This window comes from Bidens hawaiensis, unplaced genomic scaffold, assembly GCF_021521415.1.
Source record: "Bidens hawaiensis isolate Kalapana, Puna unplaced genomic scaffold, B.hawaiensis_p1.1 tig00003141_1, whole genome shotgun sequence".
In the NCBI taxonomy this organism is placed as follows: domain Eukaryota; kingdom Viridiplantae; phylum Streptophyta; class Magnoliopsida; order Asterales; family Asteraceae; genus Bidens; species Bidens hawaiensis.
In genome coordinates this window covers 1,356,474-1,382,082 of record NW_027491170.1, presented here as the reverse complement: position 1 = coordinate 1,382,082, position 25,609 = coordinate 1,356,474, and the positions used below count along the sequence as shown (strand labels likewise).

Here is a 25,609-nt window from a genome sequence, read left to right as displayed (position 1 = left end):
GTCACATCGAACCCTTCCACTTCGATGTTTGATCTACTAACCATAAAGCGATAAAACACGTTATTATTCATGTATAATCATCATAAGCAATTTACCATTTTCAGGTTGAGTTTTCCGGCGAAAATGGAGTTTTCCAGCTAAAAAAAAAGGGTTTTCCCGGCAGCCGGAGACTAGCGGGGTTACACTTCTGTTAGTCATGGATCCTTGGAAGCAAACATGTTAAAAAGTATGACTATCACCAACCATTTCATTAACTGGAACTAGCAGCGACCCAAAGGTGATAGTTGGAATTATTAAAAGAATTTATATGATGGAATAGTAATTTTTCAATACACAGAAAAATCATTACATTTTTTCTTCTTCACTCAAAACACCCTAAATCACTGCTCATATAATAAAAACCTCTCTCCTATACTATATTGGATATGATATGAATGCTCTAAATAAATGAAAAAGTATGTTTTCTTTATATTTTAAAGGAAAATTGGTTTTAAATAATCCAAACTATGCTCTATTGGTAAATATCAGTCCTAACTTTACACTTGCATGCTGGCAGTACCAACTATTTGTGTATTTGTTTTTAACGGGCCGCGACTAACGGATGTTAACTCCGTTAGTCTTTGTCTGACGTGGCATGTCTAGTTGGCAAAAACTTGATTGCGTGGCACGCTTTATTGTCAAATTATGTCTTATGTGGTAGCTTACATGGCAATTATAATCTCATATCTTCAAACCAAAACCATAAACCCAGATCTTCAAGCCAAAACCCATATTTTCAAACCCACACACCTTTCAACTTCATTCAACATACCCAGATAACCAAAATCCATATCTTCAAACCCACACATCTCCCTTCAACTTCATTCAACATGATTTGAATCCACCGACCCCCGCCACTCTACTAACACGGGCCACCTCCGCCGTTACCCTGCTCACTAAAGGACCATTGTCTCAAACCCTAAATACAAGCAATCGGATCTGGGTTTAGAGCAGATCTGGGTTTTGTGAACTCCTGCAAGATTAGAGCAGAACTCCGAAAAGTTGGGGGTCGGAGAATATGGCCGGATGATGGCCAGTTACAGGTGGTGGTCGGAGAAGATGGCCGGAAGTTGTAGGTACAGTGGTCGACTTACAAAATCTTTTTGGATCTCCACCGCCGGTGATAATGATGGGGGTTGTGGGTTCCAGTAGTGGTTGCTGTGGATGAGCATGGTGGTGATCGGGGTTCCGGCGATGGTTGCAGGGGTGGTGGACTGGTGGTGTTGTGGTGGCTGTGGGTTGTAAAGAGTATTAGGTTGAAGATGATGGGTTTAGTGGTGGGATGGACACAATCAGCCGCCATGTAACGTTCCACGTAATCAAGTTTTTGCCAACTGGGATGACCACGTCAGACAAAGACTAACGGAGTTAACATCCGTTAGTCGTGACCCGTTAAAAACAAATACACAAATAGTTGGTACTGCTATCAGGCAAGTGTAAAGTTGGAACTGGTATTTACCAATTAGACATAGTTTGGATTATTTAAAACCAATTTTCCTATTTTAAATTACATTTTATAGATGAATGGTGATAAAGTGGGAGGGTATTATGTGAATGCTCTGGAGTCTAGACTATCATTTTCTCAATTGGTTTTAGTATTTTGTTTCCTATTTTTCTATTATTTCAACAATAGTTATTTGGCTTTTTTTCTAGTTACCATTTCTGCATCCCCTAAGAAAATTTAAATTTTTATTGTTCTGACCAGAAGGCAATGCTATTCCATCACTCAACATAACTAATCGATAAACATCGCCTATACATTTTTAATACCCGAACCAGTTATCACCTGCCACCCAAACCCATGCGACTCAACCCGAACAGTTTGCCAACTCTCATCAACATAGACCTTGTGTCCCTTGCATTCCTCAAAATGAACTGTATAAGAAGACTGTATAAACATATAGTTTACATATTGACCATAATAAGTCAAATAAATGTTGTGTATGCCTTCAATCCCTAAACACCTATTGAGATGCCAATGTGGTGGAATCTTGTTGAGTTTCTAAACTACTGGTGGTATTTTCCGGTTTGTCGACTGCACAACCAGCTGGCAAAATTGTGCTGCCGATCCTCGTTGGTGGCCAATATCTCAACACCGATCTCCCGATTATGTTTTTTAACGGTAGGGGTCCCCTGTGATTAGATTTAAAAAAGACATTAATCTCGGTTTCGACTTTCATTAACTGAAAACAGAAATAAAATCAAGAAGATTAAATAATTTATATCTTTGAATAAAATCGATTCAAGAATTTGTACGACTGAATACATAATTATTACGACTTTCAACACGTTTGATATGTTCTCCTTAAAGCTAATCTTTAAATCTTTTATTTGACCCGTGTGAGATAAAATACAACAAAATCTTAAAACTTTTAATTTGACCCATCTGAGATAAAATGCACCAAAATATTTAAATCTTTTAATTTGACCCGTTTGATATAAAAAAAAACACCAAAATCGACCCATTCAAACTAAAACGAAATACCTAACTTTAGTTCTCGCTGAAAAGATTTAAACTTTTATGTCAAACCGACGAATTGGTAAAAAAGAATTGTGCATAAAACTGAGAAAACTTACCAAACATGTGAATCATAGCTGTTATTACGATTATCTCCCATCACAAATACATAATTCTCTGGTACACGCTGCAATAAACATATATGCCCGACTTTTAGTCAACGGTTTCAAGATTAGGGTTTCATGGATAAAAAAATGTACAGATTTAAAAGATTGAACATACAATTGGAGTCATTTCATATTTAGGTGCTTCATAAGTGAAGTCTTCGTTTCTGACTACTCCGTTTACTATTAGCTTCCCGTTGTGTACCTGCGGAGAAAAAGTTTTCAAATAGTTTCATTAAAGACTTTGTTTATTAATTAAATGTCTAAAATGCCCCTTAACAAAACAGAGCAACTTGTTGATACCAAGAGTTATCATGTAATTTAGTTACAGAACGCATAATCTTAAACTACTTGACCAGATTGAGCTTAATGAGATGAAATATGATTTAAAAGAAATGAAAAGGTTAATAAAGATAAATCTGAAAGTTTGAAAAAAGGGAAACTCTGCTTTAAAACATACTCAATCTAATCTTAAAACACAGATGAGGATCTACTACAGAAACTAACAGAAACTAAAGCGGAATTTGCTGAGACTAAAATTTGTGTTGACAAATGATCCTTCGCTTTTTATGTCAGGCATCTGAATAGGATCTATTTCCATCTAGAGTTGCTTATGCAATTCATGGCCTAACAAGAGATGCAAAACTTGAATTTTCAATTTGTATCTTGGAAGACCTCTTCCAAATGCTAATGAATCAGAAGACGATAAGTTTATCATGTATCTAAGACTCATTATGCACTTGATCTCATTTGAGTTTGGGCACTAACTTTAGAAATGCAAACGAGCCAAGCTGAGCCGAGCACGAGCTCGAGCTCAGCTCGTTTAACTTACACAAAGCTCGAGCTCGGCTCGTTTCGAGCTCTATTTACAAAGCTCGAGTTTGGCTCGTGAGAAGATTTTCAAGCTCGAGTCGGCTCGTTTACTATTTCTTAATTATTTTCTGCATATTTATAATTATTATATCTTTTTTTGCGATTATAAATTTATGTATTTAGTTATTTTTTCATAACATTATATATATTAATTAATAATTATTGAATATATATATATTAAAAAAATATATAAATGACAGTCGTTTAGGCGCGCAAGCTGGTTCGAGCTCGATAAGTGAAACTCGGGCTTGGGCTGGTTCATTAAAGGAGCTTACTTTTAGGCTCAGGCTCAGTCAAGCTCAGCTCGATCGAGCTTTTTCACGAGCCAATCTCGAGCGGCTCGGCTCATTTGCACCCCCTACTTATCAAAATCCCATACTCACAAGGTCTTCACCAACCTGTACAATACCACAAGTGGTTCTCAAGGTATGGCATCTCACCATTATCTACAATGGTGGGACCATATGTTCAACACGGTGACTTAGCATGTCGTCCCTGCTCAAGAACCAACACCCATTGCGCTTACAAAATCCCAAACTGAAAGTAAGTCCATATTACCCATTCTGCTCAAGAAGAAAGGCCCCAGAACAAGCTTAATCCCAACCACACAAACCAAGAAAGAGTGTTAAATAGAACCCCTTTTTTACACACAACTGGCCCATGCCTTGTTGCTAAACCAGCGGGCAAGTTCACAAAACTATCTTATCAAACTTTAAGAAAATGCCTAAGTCATGAAGTTGCTTTCTTTGGAAGGTACTTCTCTAGATTCTAGACCGTCCCCCGGAACTTCTGAGAGCAAAACCCCCAAACCAAGCCTCAATCAGCAAGCGTTAAGAATCAGGATGCTTATATGGTTGTCCTTACATCTCAAAATGGAGCAAAACTAACACCAACAACATATGTTGCCAAAGTGTTGACTGATTTGCAAGGCGTGGAATCTAATCCCGGGTTCTACCAAGGTTGATCATAAGGAGATTGATGACATGACATCCATCTTCTTATGATCAACCTCAGTGGAAACCTGGGTTAGATGCTACCACTTACATCTCAGTTACCACTTTGGCAATAGATGTGGTTCGTGTTAGTTGTGCTTCATTATGAAATGTAAGGACAAGCATATAAAGCATCATGGTTCCGAATGCTTGGTGACTGGATAGACTTGGTTTGGTTGTTTTGCTTAGAGGAGGATCTAAGAGAGAGGAACCTGAATCTAGAAAAATACCTTCCAATGAAGGCCTCCGTGATATAGGCATATCCTTTAAAACTGACAAAAAGTTTTACATGTTGGCTTATCGGTTTAGCAGCAAGTCTTAGGCAATTGTTACTCAGAAGAAGTTTTTATGACACTATTCTCTTATTTGTTTGCATGGTTGCGATTAACCTTTCTCCGGGGCCCTTTCATCCAGAGCAGCATGGGATATATGGGCATGCTCACTTCAACCAAAAGAAGCAGCGATTTGATTCATGAAATCTGCATTAACTGTTTAGGAATTTGTAGGGGTGGTAGGTGTTGGCATAGTTGTCAATAGCATGGTATTATGATTTGATTAAAAAGATGCCTTACTAATTATGGGCTCCTCATAAACGATGCCCGAGAAAGATGCCAGTCTGCAAACTCAATTTTGGAAGAAGTGAACTAAAGACCTGAATTCGGATTTTGGAAGAACTGAACCCGATTTTGGAAGCACACTACATTCCTACATGCCGATCTAATAACCTAATTCCCAAGTTCAACCAGTTTTCTTATTAAACACCCTACAACACTCAAATTTATAAAAAAAAAAATAATAACCGCCATTTTTGTGCTTTTAGATCGCTACAACCCATTTAGTGGGAGCTCACATATACGCTACGCTATTCGCATAACAGCTTCTACGAGCACTATTGAAAACTATGGGTCTTGAGCAGGGGGCGACTTGCCAAGTCACATGCACAAAAATTATCCATTTTGACCTGTTACCCAACCTGTTTGGCCCGCCCAAGAAACTCGGTAATTCACGTCTTTTTATGTGGAAACATGTACTTCAACTTAAAATAGGTTGAAATACAAGCATAGGATATCGCATGTTGCATAACCAATAATATTTGCATCAAACAATTGTGATTGTGAGAATTAAACAAGAAACTAACCTCCACTAAATCTCCTCCCTTTGCAACAACTCGTTTGATAAAAACATCATCATCAGTGTATCCTACGTCTTGGAGGACCGGAGGGCTTTTAAAGATCACAATATCGTTTGGGCATGGCTTTCTAAAATAGTAACTAACCTGAAAACAGTGTCCATAAATCAAGATATTGCCAACGAAGAATCAGATAAAAGGATTAATCATGTAAAGAAATAGTTGAATACTAAAATATGTATATCTTATAATAGAAACTACACCAATACTGTTAAAGTTGATAACATGGATTGATATATAAATATTACAACCTAAATGGCTACATGTACAACATCTTGATACACAAAACTTTCCCTCGTATAAAAGGGTATGCCACAGAACGACGCCTCATGTTGATTTTCTGTATAGCAAATTAACAACCGTATAACTTTATTAAATCTGACTGATCTGACAGTTAAGTTGTGTCAAAAGTTATAGGCCCGTATAGGCATATAGCCTTATATGGGCAGTATAATAAGGGAGTGGTATGCTATATATATAATAATCCTAAAATCACTTTCAAATCCAAACGCCAAAGAACTTTGAATATCAAGCAGGATTAAGGTTGGTCACGAGTCGAGCCAGGCTAAGCTAGGGCTCGGCTAGGCTTTTAAAAGGAAATTTTAGAAATACATTTCAAGTTACCATCTAATAGTTCAACACACACACACATATATAAACATACATGCCACCCTTGGCTCGGACTCCACTCGTTTACAAACCGAGGAAGCTTCAAGCGAGCTCAAAGCCACAAACTTTTTAATTTAGTGACAAATTAACAATAATTATTTGCCTCAATTAAGTGCTCAAACCTTACCGAAAATAAAAAAAAATAAAATAAAATAAAGAAAAGCCATGATCAAATTACACAAAATTAACAAAGTTTCTAACTTTTCAGCCACCAGTCTATCTCCCACATCAAATGTAGGATACATAGACAACGACGGAATAAATCTAGGTTCAGCAAAAAACGCTTTAAACCCAAGATCAAATTACACAAAATCAGGAGTATGCATGAAACCAAAAAAACGATCCAAAACCAAAAAAAACGAACCAGAACAAAAACAAACGGTCTACATTTATGTTTTTGTAAAAACTAAATTCACGGTTCGGTTTTGGTCTTGTGTGTACTAATACTGAACCGAACCGACCAAATTTATAAGCTTTTATTTTTTATTTTATATCATTTATAAGAATTCAATAAATATGTTAGCCCAAATGTATAATTATCAATTAGTTATTAACTAACAAAACGATTTAAGACATTATTATGGTCCAAAAAATTCTTTCTGGCCCAAAATTTTCAAACTCAACCGAAAACCCAAAATCCTAAAAACCAAAACCTAAAAATCAGAAACCGAACTGCTTTCAAAGATTCAAAAACAAAACAATGCACACCCCTACACAATATACATATAAAACCAAAACCTATAAACCCGAAACCGAATTGTTTTCAAAAACCAAAGTTTCAATTTTTGGTTTGGTTTTAGCCCAAAACTAACACAAACTAAACCGTGCACACCCTTAACACAAAACTAAAAACCAAAACATAAACCAAACAACATTTCTACCTTTTCAGACACAAGTCTATCTCCTACATCATATGTAGAATACATAGACAACAAAGGAATAAACCTCGGTTCCCCAATAAACGCTCTAAACCCAAGATCAAATTACACTAAATCAGGGTATGCATGAAACCAAAAAAGCCGAACCGGAACAAAAACCGATGGTCTGGATTTATGTTTTTGTAGAAACCAAATTCACGGTTCGGTTTTGGTTTTGCATGTTATAAAAAACCGAAAACAAACTGAACCAAACGAACCAAATTTATAAATTCTTATTTTATATTTTATATAATTTATAAGAATTTAATAAATATGTAACTCAAATAAATTAGCCCAAGTATACAATATTCAATTAGTGATTCACTGACAAAATGATTTAAACCCAAATTCATTTAAGCTCAAATAACAAAACTGAAAGTACCGAAATCCTAAATCCTAAACCTATAAACCCGAAACTGTTTTCAAAAATTTTATAAGTTTCGGTTTTTGGTTAGGTTTTACCCAAACCAAACCGTGCGCACCCTTAACACAAAACTAAAAACCAAAACATGAACTATATTTTCAAGCTCAAATAACAAAACTGAAAAAACCGAAATCCTAAATACTCAAAACCGACCCAAACCAAACAGCGCGCACCCTTAACACACAACTAAAAAAACAAAATTTCTACCTTTTCAGCCACCAGTCTATCTCCCACATCAAATGTAGGATACATCGACAACGACGGAATAAACCTGGGTTCGGCAATAAACGACCGAAACGCAAGCGAAACCGCAAGCGCCAAGAACACCGTTTTCGCATCATCGGAACTAAAGTCCACCCAATCTGGCAACAACCCACCTTTCTTTTCATCATCATTACCATCTCCACCACCACCAGAATCTCCAGAATCTAAACTTACTTTAATAATATTCTTAGCAGAAGAGTCTTTAACATTACGGCAAGTTAATTTGCGGAATTGAGTTTTAGGGTTTGGTGGGTTGTTATGAAAGCTTGGAAATTTGTGGGTTTTGATGGGTAGAGTTGGTGATGAGTTGGTGAAATTGAAGGTGGGTTTTGGGTTGTGAAAGGAGTATAATTGAGAGAAGTGTGAAGAAGATATCATTATTGATGGTTGAGTTGGGTTGTTAATTACAGTTGGATTGGATGATGATGATGATGATGATGATGATGATGATGTTATTGGGAGACTTCACTTTGACTTGTTAATTAAGTTTTTGTGTTAGGTAGTAAATAGTAAAAGGACTAAACTGTAAACGTCTAATAGTTTAGGGTGGAAATTATAATATGTTCATATACATACGCAGAGCGTAAATGAGAAATGGTAGCGAATGATTTTGAGATTTTGAGAGTTATCTCACTTCTTTTTCTTCTTCTCTTCTCTTGCTTTAATCTTTGATTACCAATTTGTTCGTAACATTTTGTGTGTGGGTATAAGCTGACCGTATGTGTTCTCGAGTCTCATTTAACGAGGGGAAGGGGAATCATGACATGAAAAAAAGCTAGTGGATGGAAAATGTGTTATTTTATTTCGTGTTCTTGAATTTAATGAAAAGGAAAGGGAAAAAAAGAAATTAAACATTTTAGTTGTTCCCGACTTATAAGGAAAAGAAAAGAAAGATACAATTTTTATATTATACCCTTTAAGTAAACTATTACATGAATACAAATATAAGGGTAATTTAGGAATTGATAGATATTATAATTAAACACATATATTTTCTCTCCTAATATGTAATATCTCCAATTTAGAATGATGATAATATGCTCAAATTTTCTAGCATTTTCTCTCATTTCTCCTCACCTCCATTTCTTACAAATCTCTTAAACATGATATTTTCCTTCATTTTCCTTTCCCTACCCTTGTTAAATGATACTCGGGAACACAGAAGAAAGTAGGAAGTATCGGTTATGTTTGTAACAGTAAAGACAATAATTTAAAAAAAGTAATTTATGGAATATTACTGACGCTTGTATAGATTATGATAAAAAATAATTTAGAAATGACTTGTAGTGTGTTGGTAAACTCGAGCGATGAGTTGGGGAGGCTATGAGTCGACAGAAGTTGGTCGGTATCTGGTTACAACACCAGAACTAAACCAATTTAAATTCGTCAATGTCTAAGTACAAGAAGTTAACATATTAAAAAAAACATGACAAACGTGTTTTTGTGGCTAACAGACATAAATTTGGACGGTATTGGATTACGACACCAAAACTAAACAAAATAATAAATTCACCAACACTCAAATACAACAAGTTCACATATTTTCTATTAAATACAAAAGCAAAATATATAGGTTTAACACCAATCGATTCATATTCTTGTTTTGATCAAAAGCCCTAAAAAATTAAGAAAAAACTAAATCGAGTTATGATTAAGTTTTTTTTAACGAGAACCACTAAAAATTGGGATTAATAAAATTCAGTTTCCAATTTAAAATTGGGCCTATGTTGCTTTTGTAATGGATATATAGTGTACAAGTGTGAAAATAAATCCAAATATTTTTAAAGTTACAATAGACCTTTTCTTTTGCTCACAAGCCCCTTTGTGTTTATGTGATAATTTCATTAGCAATCACCCACAACTTTGTTGAGTTTTAGCCTTTAGGGTGGTGGGTGTGGTTGCATGGATTCGGTATGGCCTATGAATAGTGATGCATGATGTAAATATGCAATGTAATGTCATGTAAAACAAAAATAACACGAGTTAATGTCGATTTTACATTATTAAACCATCATGTACGTTCTTAGATATCCATTCTTAGTAACTCTTTTCTTAATAATTTGATCTTAACATTAATGGTTTTAAGTGTCTAAACGCAAAATCCTAAATAGTGTCCATATTCATTTGACTCAAAATAAGTGTTTAAACTTGAATTCAAGTTAATCCCAAAACCAAGATGACTTCTAATTTAATTTTAAGAAAAACAATCAAATATTATTGGTAGTTTCATTGAGAGCAATATTAGTACATACAAATTACATGTGAAGAAAAAAATAACATATCATACATTGAATTAAATGGAAGTTATTAAAAACGTAGTTGAAGAAATATAGAGATTGATGATTTGTCAATTTATCATCATTTAGACACCAATTTTATCACCTCCGACACCACCACCACCTCCTCCAACGCCACCACCACCACCAAACCCTCCTCCTATTCCTTTTCCGACACCACCACCTCCGCCTCCACCAACTCCACCACCACCACCACCTTTTCCTCCTCCAAATCCACCACCAAACCCTCCACCACTGCTTCCGCCAAAGCCTCCACCTCCCCCACCACCAAACCCTCCACCACCTCCACCTATCCCACCACCGCTTCCAAAACCTCCTCCAATTCCTCCACCAGATCCACCACCACCTCCAAAACCTCCACCGGCTCCACCACCGCCTCCAAATCCCCCACCAGCTCCACCACCGCCTCCAAATCCCCCACCAGCTCCACCACCGCCTCCAAATCCCTCACCAGCTCCACCACCACCTCCAATTCCACTTCCGGCTCCACCACCTCCTCCAATTCCTCCCCCACCACCTCCGATTCCACCTCCAGCTCCACCACCACTTCCTATTCCTCCACCAGTACCTCCTCCAGCTCCACCACCACCTCCTTTACCAATTCCCCCACCTACTCCACCGCCACCTCCTTTACCAATTCCCCATCCTACTCCACCGCCACCTCTTTTACCTATTCCCCCTCCTACTCCACCAACGCCACCGCCTCCTTTTCCAATTCCTCCACCAATTCCCTTACCAATCCCACCACCACCACCAAAATGACCATGGTGGTTTTTTTCTTTCTTACCATGCTTCTTACCTTTACCACCCTTTTCTTTTCCAACACAATCAGGTTTCACCACTTTCTTATCCTCTCCCCCGATCGTAAAACCCAGCCCATTCCCATTCCCAACACCAAAACTAAAAGAACTACCACCATCACCACCCCAATTGCCACCACCCCCAAAACTCCATCCTGGTTGATCATCAAGAAACCATTCCGGTTTCTTCACTTCAACCCCATTGCCACCGGTTACCTCCTCCGCCACCAATTTTCTCCCCCCAATACAACTCCCAACAAATAACACAAACAAGAATCCCACTAAAATGCCACTCTTAACAACTCCACTACTCATCATGTTACCAAGTATTTGGTTGGTTGTTTTTTTGAGAATGATGGCTATAACTTTGGCTTATATGTAAGTTTTTCATGAGACAAAATTTAATTTGTCACAGCTTCTCAACTGAAAGTGACCCTTCTCATTTCTTTATATTCTTTAACATTTAATATATATATATATATATATATATATATATATATATATATATATATATATATATCTCAACCAAACGAAGTATGCTACCCATATTGCATCTACGTGAATCTCTTAATACTTGCATTCAAGGCCACCGTACCCACAAATTAAATATTTGTTTAAATATATGTCTCTGTTTAATACTAGTTTTTTTATTGAACAGTGATACATTCTCAATTACTTAACAGATTAAAATCACAATAATAAGTTCATTTAGTCAATGATCAAGTTGTCAAAATACATAGAATATATAGGCATCGTATATTATGGTATACAGATTATCATAAACTAATGTATCATCTTTATAAATGTTTTTTATATATATTGTTGCATGTTTTCTTGGCCAAGACGTGGGTTTGGATGTCTAGCTTAAAAGACATTGATTCTTGCTATTGTGCTTGTAAAATTTCTCTCTAATTCGATCTTATGTTTTTATTCTCAAACCTCTACTCTTCATCTTGACCAATGTTGAAAAAGATGTTCTACAAGGCTGAGTGCTACTCAAGTAATAGCTACAAGGTATGGCGTCAAGGCGACTCTTTTTAACTCTGCCTAGTTACTTAGATCGATTAAAAGTGGTCAATCTCAGCCTCTAGTTGGTTAACTTGGACCAACTTTGACTAAAAAAAAATAAAACGTAATTCTTACTTGTATAATATTGAAGAACGTATATCATTTTAATAACTAATGATTAGTAATTTTTAGAATAATTTATTGATATTCATCTATTTTGTTATAAATGTTAGTAAAGTTATGGTACTTGGCACATATGTAATATCCAAAAGTTAATTTTTTATGTTTACCATGTTCGAGTATTCTCCGAGTATGTCCATACTCCCCAATAGGCCGTCTATGGTCCGTCTAACAACTTTTGTAACCATGATATTGACATAACTACAGTTTTAAAATTGCAAGATCAGTGCCTGACTTGAGTTTATTAAGGTTTTCAAAATTCAGAATATCAATCAATCAATCTTACACAGTGAAGTCCTACCAACAGCAAAGCTATAAGTAGGGTCTGGGGAGGGTGAGATGTAGGCACACCGTACCTCTAGCCACAGGGATAAAAGAGGTGGCTTCCAGAAAGACCATCAGCTCTAAAGTACATATGTATAAAGCAATACAAAGGAAATCAAAGTTCAACAGTAATAATAATAATAATAATAATAATATATATTTAAAGAAAATACTATTATGGTGTGTGACCAAAATAAGGTAAATAGAAGCCCTAAAGTATTCCATTTTACCTAAAAATCTTAACTTTAATTTTACTTCTCCAAGAATTCTTATCCTCAACCATGTCCTCGAAGAGGTTTAAGTCTATCAAATCATGCCTAATCCTCTCATCCCAAGTCAATTTAGGTCGTCATCTACCCTTCCTCTCCTCTATAGTAATGTTTTCTACGGATCAAAATTCAGAATATGTGTCTAATTTGAAAGCGAGAACATTTTTTTAATGTGAGATTATAATCGACCAATTAAAAATAATGGGATTAATAAGTTCGAATTTTCTAGTAATTTTAGATTTAATAGTTGAATTGTTAAGAATATAATAAATTTTCATCTGCTAACAACCAAAAAGGTGAAATTGGGGTTATGTTGTTACTAAAAACAGTTGTGGCAAAAATGTACAATTCACCTCACCAGCCTTCATTAATTCAAAATTCAAAATCAAACTCATATTTCTTTCTTTATTCTTTTTTTTTTAGTTTATTGTCTTGTGGCAACCTTTTTATCCATGACTTTGACATAATAGTTGTTAGTTGTTACAGCTCTATTTTAAATATCAAAGTTAGATTTAAAAGAATACACAAAAATAAAAGAATAGTTTTATTTTTCTTATTAAAGATTCATACAAAGAGAACGTCTGTTATATGGAGTTTATAGATTCAATCATGCAAAAAGATGCTTGTAAAACTTATAGTCTAAGGACTTAAAACATGTAGTCTAAGGACTTAAAAACCCTTGTAATGTTATTTCAGATGAGGTCATATTTTTATTAATGAGTAATGATCATAAATTTTTATTGTGATATTGTATTTTATCATGTTCCTTGTCATGACCCGAACGACGAGTGACTAAAAATTCTGATATTTGGTTGTTAAAATTTTGGAACACTGAAAAAATGGGGGCCCATTAGAAAAAAATCTGAGTTTTTTTTTCCAAAATAGTGTTGATGGAAAACGTATTTACCACTTTGGTGTTCTATAAAAATTATTTATCAAACTAGTGTTGGTGGAAAATAGTATTTACCGTTTTGGTGTTTTCCACTTAATATTCCACCTTATACTTCTAAATATAATCTTTCTATTTTTTAATTTTTTTAATTTTTTATCATATTTCTTATCATTTTATAATCTGATAAATCTAACTTTTTTTCTATATTTTTTTTTTGTCAATCAACCTTTTTCCTATTTTTTTAGTAACTCGTTCTAAATCTTTTTTTTATTTCTTTTCCTATTTGATTTTTTTTTCAAATATATTTTTTGTCTTTATGTTTAAATATATTTATTTTATGAATTTTATTTTTTGGGTTTAGTTTTATGCCGTAACAAACCTAATCGATATCGATCAAGTTCGTGTTAAATAACTGCCACAATGTCCTCGTTTTACCAATGGCCGGGTTTACCGATTAAAATTTTTATTTTATTTTGTTTTAAATATGCACATTTAAAGAATATATATTTTTGGTTTAGATCCGATACAATAACAAACCTGACTGATACTGACCAAATTCGCGTTGAATAGTCGCCGCGACTACTGGTTGTTACCAACGCCCAGTCTTTAGCGATTTTATATTAAATATGGCAAATTTACTTATTTAATTTTAGGTTTAGTTCCGGTACCATAACGAACATAGCCGATACTGATCGAATTCTCGACGAATAATCATTGCAACGCCTGTGTTTTACCAATGTCTGAGTTTTACCAATTTTTGTTGGTATATTTCAGCATGAACATTTAAGCGAGTAAAAAAAATTACATGTTTTCTTTTTTAATTACAAGAATAGATTTAGAACGAGTTAGCAAAAATATATATATTTGACTGTTAAAAAAATATAAAATAAAACATTTTGGATTGCTTGGATATAAAAATATATAAGAAATATGATATAAAATTAGATAATGGATTAACCGATCCAAATGAAAATTAAATAATATGTTGACTCGTAAAATGAATATAATTAAACAAAAAGACAAAAAAATATATATATTTGAATAAAAAGTATTAATTAAGAAAAAAAATTAAAAGAAAAGATTTAGAACGAGTTATAAAAAATAAGAAAAGGTTGATTGATAAAAAGTATAAAAAATAAGTAAGTGGATTTCCCATATAAAAATGTAAGAAATGCGAAATAGAAATAGATAATAGATTAACTAATAGAAAAAGCTTGATTTAAAAGTAAAAGGTGAATAAAAATAAATAAAAAACATCAAAATGGTCAATTTTTTTTCCCACCGACCCTTGTTTCGTAAATAGTAATTTTATAAAACTAAAATGGTAAATACTTTTCCTTACTATAAATTAAGAATAATAATGTGTGAGCAAATTTTAACTCCATAGAGTTCTCTCACATTTAAAGTATAGCACATGATTCAAGAGTACTAATGTACTATACTAGTATCAAAAGTTCTAAAGTGGGAACTTGTGATTATAATATGGTATTGTTCACTTTTGCTTAGGCTGGATGAATACATCACATGATTCAAGTGTAGCAATCAAAGTTTTATTTTTCATATTTTTATAATAATAACACTAATGTTATTAACATTTGCAAAGCTCAAGCTCAGCATGCAAAACATATTCTGGAGTATACAAGGCTGCATAACAATGTTATCAAAATAAAATAACAAACAAATTACAAGCTTGTTAAAAATGTAGATATCTTTATTAAACATTAGATTACTACATAAAAGCATCAAGTCAAAATACAAACAAGAACATATGCTAAAAGACTTCAAATGCTATCAGGTACCGCAACTTCCGCTTTGATCATCAATCCTTCAGCATCTGCAAAAACAAATAAAATTTAAAAAAATTGTTCTAATTGTAACGAAATTGTCAAAACAGATACAAATGCTCGAATTTCTTGGAATATAAACCATGAATGCAATTACAGCTAAACCACCACCCTCCACTACGGATCGTGAAACAGGTGGGTCAAATAGCTAATTTTTTATTTGACCCGTTTCAGATAAAACATAAACCAACCCATCTGTAAGTGAAAACTGAACAGGGTAAAAATGTAAAAAATAACACTTTATCCAAATATTTTAATGTTATAAATTACTAATCTGTTAAATATGATTAAAAAAACTACACTGTTGTCTATTAGACTATTACAATAATACTCTTCATGTTAGTTATTTTGGAGGTTTTACAGATTTAAACACACGAGTGATTTTCAAATTTCTACCGATTTGAGTCATTTGACATGTATCCTTTGTAGTTAAATCTTTTAGATTAACTTGTTGATCCATTAAAGACACAACATAAGTTACATAACCCGACTTAAATTCCATAAGCAATTATAAATGTAACTTATTCACAAATATTCCGGGAGAAGGTCTCTGAGTACAACAGATGCAAAATGAAACTGAATATTTGATAATAATACAGAATTACAGTCAATTAAAGAGCAACAGTCAACAGACGATATAATTATTTTCTGCGAGAACTTATTGCCTCTATGATCACATATAAGGGGTGTTTAGATGTGTGTGGATGCTAATAATTTGATTATTCGCGGTCTTGAGTCTGAATAATTCTGTGTTTGGTTAAACTACCTTTACTTTATTATTATTTAATAGCTTAGAGATCAAATAATCAATTTGATACTAGCTAACAGCTACAACAAAACTTATTATCAAAGGATATACAAACCTTCATATATCTATTGCTTCTTTAAAAAATCAAATTTTGTTAAAACACTCAACACTATGAAAAGTGATTATTATACGCAACAAAATACCATCTTCTGCATCATGTTTTACAACAGCTGATTATATGCTTCATATACTAACTACAGCAAAATTGATTATCAAAGGCTATGTTTATTATCAACTTGTATACCCTTACCAATATCTACTGCTTATTTCTTTTTTATAGAAAAAAAAAAAATTTGTCTAATGCTCAATACTATCAAAAGTGATTTTTAAAACTTCAAGCTGCAATAACATATCCAAATGCCATATCTTCTACACCGTGTTTGATCACAGCTTATTACTTTATTAAAAATTTATGATATCTCAATATGGCATGCTCCCTCCGTCCCAAAATTATTTTCCACAAACAAAAAAAAAACACTTTTAATCATGCACAATTAATGCAGAGTCTAAATGGCAGAATCCAATTTTACCCTTTAATGTAATTTAAGATACCAATTAACTTAAAAAACTTCCAACATTTAATGATAAAGACAAGCCTAAAACTAAAACTGAGTAATTGGTATACCATAACCATCCAACTACGAAAGTGAACAACTTTGTGTCGGAGGGAAAAATCACTTTTAATATGCACATCCAAACCACCCCATATTGATTAATAAAGGCAGTACTTGCAGTCGGATTAGTAAACTAAACAGACCAACTAATAAATCTACCACTGAATCCAACAAAATTTATAACAAAAAATAGAAAAAAAATTACCTTATTATCCACTAAGATTCTCAACCGAATTAGCATCTTCATCATCACCTTCACGAATCTTTGCAATCTCAGCTTGAGCCCGTTCAAGAATCTGCTTCTTCTGCAACTCCATCTCTTTCTGAAAATCCATCCTCATCTTCTCCAACTCCATCATCTGTTGCCTCTTCCTCCCCTCAATCTTTTCATAAATCTCACCAAAATTCTGAACCGATTCAGCTAACAACCGAAACCCTTCCTCATCTTTCCCTCCATCTTCATCATCATCGTCGTCGTCATCATCCTCCTCAGATTCACAAGGACTGTCCCTCATTTCATCCATAGCATTTGAATTGTTCAAATAAACCTTCGTGTTCATAAACACGTATTCACCCGAATCAACACCGCACGGTAAACCATTGTGTTGCTTCTTCGGTGACAATAACATATCCATCTTTTTAAAAAATCCCCATTTCCCATTATACCCTTCTTTCCCAACCAATCCCATATCCTCCATTTTCATCTTCTCTTTCTTATACTTCTTCTTCAAACCTTCTAACCTGTTCCTACACTGCGTCTCGTTAATATCCATCTTACACATCGCCGAAACCTTTTCCGCAACCTCAACCCAATCTTCTCCACGTAAACTTTTCCGCCCTAATTGCATAAACCTATCTCCCCAAACCTCTAACAACACAAAAGTTGCATTCTCACTCCACTCATCAACCGATCTATCTGGAACAGGGCGAGGGGCATATTCGTAATTTGACACCAAATTATCTAGCCTACGCTTCTTTTGATGGCGTCTAGATGATTCCCCGGTGTCCAATCCACCTCCGGGAACCCGATAGTATCCGTGCTGATACTCGTTGTCATCGTCTTCGTCTTCGTCGTCAGGCTCTTGATACCCGTATCTTGGATTCAATCCTTCGTTTTCTTCCTCGTATTCGTCGTTTTCGTACTCGTTGTAAGTAGCATTGTTATGATAATTGCTGTTACGAGCAGGACGCCTAGATCGAACCGATTGATTGTAATCCATTACGTAGTACCTCTGTATGCAAACAATTATCAGAATTTAACAAAATAACAAGTGAATAGATTCAAAAAAAACTAATACACAAATACAAACCCTAATTCAACATAAATAGGTAAAATTAGCAAATAATTATTAAAATTAAAACGAGTAAACAGATTCAAAAGCAGCTAACACACATTTACAAACCCTGATTTCGCGTAAATACGTAACATTAGCAAATAGTTATCGAAATTCATCAAAACAACGAGTTGAAAATCAGCTGATACTAGCAAATAATTATCTGAATTCATCAAATCAACGAGTTCAAAAGCAGCTTATAAAAATTACAAACCCTAACTTCACGTAAATACATAAAACTAGCAAACAATTACCGGAACTTATCAAATCAGCAAGTTCAAAAGAGCTAATACACAATTACAAACCCTGATTTCATGTAAATACATAAAATTACCAAATAATTATAGAAACTCATCAAAACAGCCAGTCTAAAGATTCAAATGCAGATAATACACAATTACAAACCCTGATTTCGCGTAAATACATAAAATTACCGAATAATTATCGGAATTTTTATGAAAACAACGAGCGAGTAGATTCAAAAGGATCTAATAATGCACAATTACAAACCCTAACTTCACGTAAATACGTCAAATTACAAAATAATTACCGGAATTAACCAAAGCAACGAGTGAATAAACTTAAAAGCGGATAATACACAATTTACAAAGCCAAATTTCGTGTAAATACATACAATTACCAAATAATTATCGGATTTTTTATGAAAACAACGAGCATATAGATTCAAAAGCAGCTAATAATGCACAATTACAAACCCTAATTTCACGTAAATACATCAAATTACAAAATAATTACCGGAATTAACCAAAACAACGAGTGAATAAATTTAAAAGCAGCTAATACACAATGTACAAACCCAAATTTCGTGTAAATACGTACAATTACCAAATAACAAGTGAATAGATTCAAAAGCAGCTAATAATTCACATTTACAAACCCTAATTTGGCGTAAATACATAAAATTAGCAAATAACAATCAGAATTATGAAATTAACGAGTTCAAAGCAGCTAATCCACAATTACAAACCCTAATTTCGCATAAATACATAAAATTAGCATATAATAATCAGAATATATGAAATCAACGAGTGAATAGATACAAAACAAGGTAATATGCCCAATTGCAAAACCCCTACCTTTAATGGATCGGCTTTAATTTAGCGTGAAGGTTTCAGAATTGAAGAAATTGTGAAGAATATTATTATTAAGAGATTTGTAATAGTTAGGGTTTTGAAGTCGAATTGGGGATTAAAGTGCGGATGTGGGTGGGTTTCAATTTCTAACTACGTAATGTCATGTGTGATTGTGTGATGTTGGTTTTCACTTTTTTTTTTCTTTCTTTTATTTTTTTTGGTTTTAAAAAGTAAATATGTTTGGTAATAAAAAAGATCTTTCTTAGTTTATCTTTTTGATATGGTTAGAAACAGTTTTCTAAAAGACTTAAATCTTGGTTTTTTGGAAAAGGCAATAAACCAATAAGCAATTTTTTAAACTCAATTCCAAACGTGCCCTTAATGTTTGACGAAATTGAGTTCAGAGTTTGGCACTTCTCCAAGGTTAAAATAATCGGAATCAGTCCTAGGCGGTCCAACTCGATCTTTAACAAAATTTTAACTTTTATCAAAAAAAAAAAAAAAAACTCAATTTCTCCGAGAGCCCGTCATTGCCTTTTTTTAGTAAAATGCGGTTTTCATCCCCGTGGTTTTTCCAAATTTGCGGTTTTAGTCCAATAGTTTCTAATTTTTGATTTTCGTCCTTGTGGTTTAATTTCGCTTACAGTTAAACCCGAACACACTAACGCCATTGAGTTTGATCGTTAAACTCATCAGTGCTCCTGTCACACCCCGACCAAATGCGGCGGAACATGCCGGGGTGCAACGTGATTGGACAAATACACAAGACACTATTTAAAGTGACAATATTTAATCAACTCATTTATTTCATAAATCAATAATCAACACATCTCGTTCACACAAACAAATTGAATACAAGTAGCATTTATATTGTTCGTTTTACTAGTATCCTAATGGTCTTCGTAACGTTTTTCGTCAAGTCCTCGAGTCAACAAAAGTCAAACCTGTAACATTTCATAAACTAAAGTTTGTCAACACAAAGGTTGATGAGCAATTCATAAGATTGAGCATATAAGTATATAGTAATAAAAAGCCACAAAACTTGTATACAAAACAATAGATAAAAGCACTAGATTTGGATAAATAGACAATCGCTAACACATTAGCGCCACCTAGCTACAAGGGGTTGCCAAGTAGTCTATGATTTTATAGTTATCGTTAATTGCATTATGTTAACGACACCATGCTATAAGAGAATACCATATAGTTCACGAATTTATAGATTCCATCAACCGAAAGCGATAAACACATAGGTATATAAGCATAGAACACCAAATCGAGCAATTATTTAAATAAAGTATACAATCACGTTTGTGGGTCTAAGATTCAAGTAAATAAATCATTTAGTTTGATAAGTATGAAATGTCACCCCAAAACGAAAGATGGAAAACGGGGTATGAAAGTACTCACCTCTATTGACGAATTGAGAACTAATAAGTGATCGACATATAGAAAGCTTGTAAACGAAACGAACGAATCCGACTTGAAAGCTAATGGAAAACGAATAAATACAATATATTAATGAACTTGAATTTTAGTTGAAATTACATATGAAACATTGGACGAGATGGTTCGGTTGTTAATCGGGTTACCGATTAATTTGTTAACGATTAGGGACTCGTACTTAATTAATAAATTAAAATAAAATAATATTATTTTATTGGGCTTTTAAATAACTAACCCAATATTAAATAGAAACAAGACGGGTTTAAGTCAAGTGTTCGGTTTTATAAAAAAGAATAGATAATAAAGCTTATAATAATATTATTAATAATAAGGATAATAATGATAATAACAACTTTAAAAATATGTTATATATATTTAAAAATATGTTATATATATAGATATATATATATAAGATAATGATGATAATAATATATAAATATAATACCAATCGAGAATTGTTGTTAAAACTAACAATAGTAATGATAATAATAAATGCAATAGTAATTACTTTTGTTGTTTATTACATTATTAATAGATTTATGAATTTTACTAATAATAATAATTATTATTATAATAATTATATACGCCATATTAATAATAACTAATACTTGTCACATTTTAATAATAGTAGTATTAGTGATAAAAAAATATAACTCGAGTGACGACGACGTTAAAAAAATATAACTTATAGTCTTGTGGCTCTGATCCCAATCTGTCACACACTGACCAAAGGCGACAGAACATGCCGGGGTGCAACGTGATTGGACAAATACACAAGACACTATTTAAAGTGACAATATTTATTTAACTCATTTTATTTCAACAAATCAATAAACAACATATCTCGTCCACACAAACAAGTTGAATACAAGTAGCAATTATATTGTTCGTTTTACTAATATCCTAATAGTCTTGGTAACGTTTTCATCAAGTCCTCGAGTCAACAAAAGTCTAACCTGTAACATTTCATAAAATAAAGTTTATCAACACAAAGGTTGGTGAGCAATTCATAAGTTTGAGCATATATGTATATAGAAATAAAAAGCCACAAAAATTGTATACAAAACAATAAATAAAAGCAACAACTTGGATAAATTGACAATCGCTAATAATTTTACGTTGGCGCCACCTAGCTACAAGGGGTTGCCAAGTTGTCTATGATTTTATTGACCATTGCTAAACACATTAGCACCACCTAGCTACAAGGGGTTGCCAAGTAGTCTAGGATTTTATAGTTATCGTTAATTGCATTACGTTAACGATACCTTGCCATGAGGGGTTGCCAAATGGTCTAGGATTTATAGTTCCACCATCCAAAAGCGATAAACACATAGACAAATAAGCATGTAAGCATAGAACACCAAATCGAGCAATTATTTAGGTAAAGTATACAATCACGTTTGTGAGTTTAAGATTCAAGTAAATAAAGCATTTAGTTTGATAGGTATGAAATGTCACCCCAAAACGAAAGATGGAAAAAGGGGTATGAAAGTACTCACCTCGATTGACGAATAGAGAAACTAATAAGTGATCGACATATAGAAAGCTTGTAAACGAAACGAACGCATCCGACTTGAAAGCTAATTGAAAAAAGAATAAATAAAATATATTAATAAACTTGAACTTTTAGTTGAAACTACATTTGAAACATTTGACGAGAGGATTCGATTGTAAATTGGGTTACCGATTAATTTGTTAACGATTAGGGGTTCGTACTTAATTAATAAATTAAAATAAAATAATATTAATTTATTGGGCTTTTAAATAACTAAACCAATATTAAATAGAAACAGATGGGTTTACATCAAGAGTTCGGTTTTATAAAAAATGAATAGATAATAAAGCTTATAATGATGTTATTAATGATAAAGATAGTAATGATGATAATGACTTTAAAAATAGGTTATATATATATATATATAGATAGATAGATAGATAGATAAATAGACAGACAGATAGATAGATAAGATAATAATGATAATAATAATACATAGTAATACTACCAATTGAGAATTGTAGTTAAAACTAATAATAATATTAGTAATAATAAATATAATAATTATTACTTTATTGTTGAGAACGTTATTAATAGATTTATAAGTTTTAATAATAACACTTATTATTATTATTATTATAATAATTGTATGTGTCATATTAATAATAACTAATACTTATAACATTTTAATAATAGTAGTATTAGTGATAAAAAGATATAACTCGAGTGGTGATGACGTTAAATGATAACTAGGCCCGACATGGGGTTTCGGTTTAATAAAACAAGTGGATAATATTTATATAATAGAATTTTTAGTATTACTTAATAATCATGCTAATAATGATAATAATAATAATCATAGTAATAATAATCTATAAAGTATGAACATAATAATAATAATAGTAAAATTTGTTTTGTTAAAGAAAATAATAACAATAATACTACTACTAATAATAATAATCATAGTAATAATAAGTTTTATAATAAGTTATGAGATAAATAAAAATGATTCCAAAACACTCTCCAAAGTCGGTTTAAGGGGGAACCGGACTCGTGACTCGATTACCGGTTATGAGTTATATATAAGGACGATTAAAACTCTAAATCCCTTACCATATGATGTTTGACCGAGAGCAACTGTCGAAGCCGAGCAGGGTCGTCGGAGATATAGGCTGCTAGAGAAACAAAGGTCGCCGGAGCCCATTCTGGCCGCCAGAGGCGCTCCGAAAAAACGAGGCAGAGAGAGAGAGAGAGAGAGAGAGAGAGAGAGAAAGAGAGACGGAGAGTGAGAGAGCCGAGAGAGATAGAGAGATAGAGAGAGACGAGAGAGATAGAGAGATAGAGAGGGACGGAGTGGGACGGTAGTACACCGGTGGCCGGTTTTCTGGTCACCGGAAACTACGCATATAGAGGGGCTGTCGGAGAAGAAAAACGAGGGAGGGAGGATGGTGGGGGTGTGCTCGCCGGAAAACGAGGGAGGAGGAGAAAGGGGAGTTGCCGGAGATGTTGGGGTCGCCGGAACCGATTCCAGTCGCCGGAAGGCTTGGGGAAGAAGAAAGGGCGGCTGATGATGTTTATGGGTTAGGGTTTGTTGCTTATATAGGTGGGTATAAATGTTTAACTTTGGCCCCTCATGTTTGATATTTAGTTAAAGATGATTTAAAACTTGAATAAGTTTAAAGAAATCCACCTTAGCTCCTAAAGTTTATTTAATCCAAGCTTATAAACTATAACTAATTGTATTTTGACAAACCTCACACTCGCTAGAGTATATTATCAACGTTTTGATAAAATGCCGGTTCGGTTTTACAAGCTTAACCACAACTACGATGTATAATTTATTAAAATAAAAAATGAATAATCGTCATGTTACAAAATGATTACAAAAATGAATATAAATCGAGACCCGGAATTGACGAATGTCACAAAACTGATAGCACCAAAGCTTAAATTATTTTCCTTTTATATGTTCACGAGTCGTGGCTCTATACCGGGAAGGAACCGAGCCGAAACAGGGGTCGTCGGAGACCGATTCCGGCTTCCAGAGGCGCACCAGAAAACCAAGACGGAGAGAGAGAAAGAGAGAGAAAGAGACGAAGCGAGATAGAGGGAGGCAGAGAGAGAGAGAGAGAGACGGGGAGAGAGAGTGGGAGTAGATAGAGAGAGACGTGGAGAGAGAGTGAGAGCAGAGAGAGAGAGAGAGACCGGTCGCCGGAAAACCGAGCTGAGAAGGAAGGGGGTTCGGGCCGCTGGAAGCTGAGGGAGGAACGTGAGGGGTGGTGGTGTCGGGTTGAGGGAGGTGAGGTGGTGTTCGCCGGAGGTCGCTGGCTGCCGAAAAACGGCGCCGGAATACAGAGAGGAAGAAGAAGGTGCGGCTGTGGTTTGTTTGTGATGTTAGGTTTCGGGTTTTTTTTTTCATTTTATATATATAATACTTATTTTCAAAATAACCCCTTTAAGTTTCAATTTAAGTTTAATATGAGTTTAAAGGTCTTTTTTAAAACTTATAACAATTTTACGAAATTCGTTTTGAACCCGTTATGTTTATCTTAAGGACCCTATAATATGACAAACATTGATTTATTTACGATCGAGGTCTATAATAATATTATATAATAATTAAATAAGGTTCTAAAAAATGTTGAGTTGGGTTTACGTAATAAAAGTTTACAAAATGAATATAACTCGAGACTCGAATTTGACGAATGTCACAGTTCCCCTCACGTGAGGTTCAGTTTTGTCCTTTTTTTCCCGAATACACCCCACCCCCTCCGTGACGTGGCTTGTGAATTAGGGTTGGGGTTTATTTGAGGAGAAAAAGGACAAAAATGCCCCTCATGTGAGGGGCACGTTGATGGATTTAACGACCAGGCTTAACGAGGTTAGTGGGGTCGGGTTCAATTGCAAGTGAAATGAAACCACTAGGACGGAAATCACAAATTTGAAACAATTGGACTAAAACCGCCGATTTAGACAAACCATAGGGACCAAAACCGTAGTTCACTCTTTTTTTACTTTTAATGCTAAGACGCAACCTAATTTCAGTTATAACTCGCAACCACCATTGTTATCATCCAATTCAAAGTTCTAAACTCGCAAACCTCTTATTCAAGTTCGATTGAGGTATGTCTTTCATCAATTGAGACATGTTCTTGAACTAATATGTAGTTATTGATTGGGTTTTGTACTTTTCGTTTGTATTTAGTAAACTCTTG

The 25,609-nt window shown here is 33.9% G+C and overlaps 2 protein-coding genes across 2 annotated transcripts; both read right to left on the bottom strand.

Annotated features, from left to right (window-relative positions):
* Window positions 1-1,894: 1,894 nt before the first annotated feature.
* On the bottom strand, window positions 1,895-8,451 carry LOC143622418 (chloroplast processing peptidase-like). Its single transcript, XM_077093575.1, has 5 exons — window positions 7,933-8,451; window positions 5,665-5,802; window positions 2,780-2,866; window positions 2,617-2,684; window positions 1,895-2,172 (listed from the first exon to the last, which is right to left on the bottom strand). Exons 1-5 carry the CDS (start codon window positions 8,365-8,367, stop codon window positions 2,004-2,006), a joined length of 897 nt encoding a protein of 298 aa, XP_076949690.1. The 5' UTR covers window positions 8,368-8,451; the 3' UTR covers window positions 1,895-2,003.
* Window positions 8,452-15,406: 6,955 nt separating this feature from the next.
* Window positions 15,407-18,755, bottom strand: LOC143622481 (trihelix transcription factor ENAP1-like). Its single transcript, XM_077093613.1, has 2 exons — window positions 17,231-18,755; window positions 15,407-15,593 (listed from the first exon to the last, which is right to left on the bottom strand). The coding sequence occupies exon 1, from the start codon at window positions 18,243-18,245 to the stop codon at window positions 17,235-17,237; it is 1,011 nt and encodes a 336-aa protein (XP_076949728.1). The 5' UTR covers window positions 18,246-18,755; the 3' UTR covers window positions 15,407-15,593; window positions 17,231-17,234.
* Between the last annotated feature and the right edge of the window lie 6,854 nt (window positions 18,756-25,609).

Bases quoted from the DNA above. Each gene is read 5' to 3' on its own strand.
- LOC143622481 (XM_077093613.1), bottom strand. From the start codon at position 18,245: ATGGATTACAATCAATCGGTTCGATCTAGGCGTCCTGCTCGTAACAGC.
- LOC143622418 (XM_077093575.1), bottom strand. From the start codon at position 8,367: ATGATATCTTCTTCACACTTCTCTCAATTATACTCCTTTCACAACCCA. The intron at 2,685-2,779 runs GTATGTTCAATC...TGTTTATTGCAG, and splicing joins AATATGAAATGACTCCAATT to CGTGTACCAGAGAATTATGT. The intron at 2,173-2,616 runs GTAAGTTTTCTC...ATCTAATCACAG, and splicing joins AGCTATGATTCACATGTTTG to GGGACCCCTACCGTTAAAAA.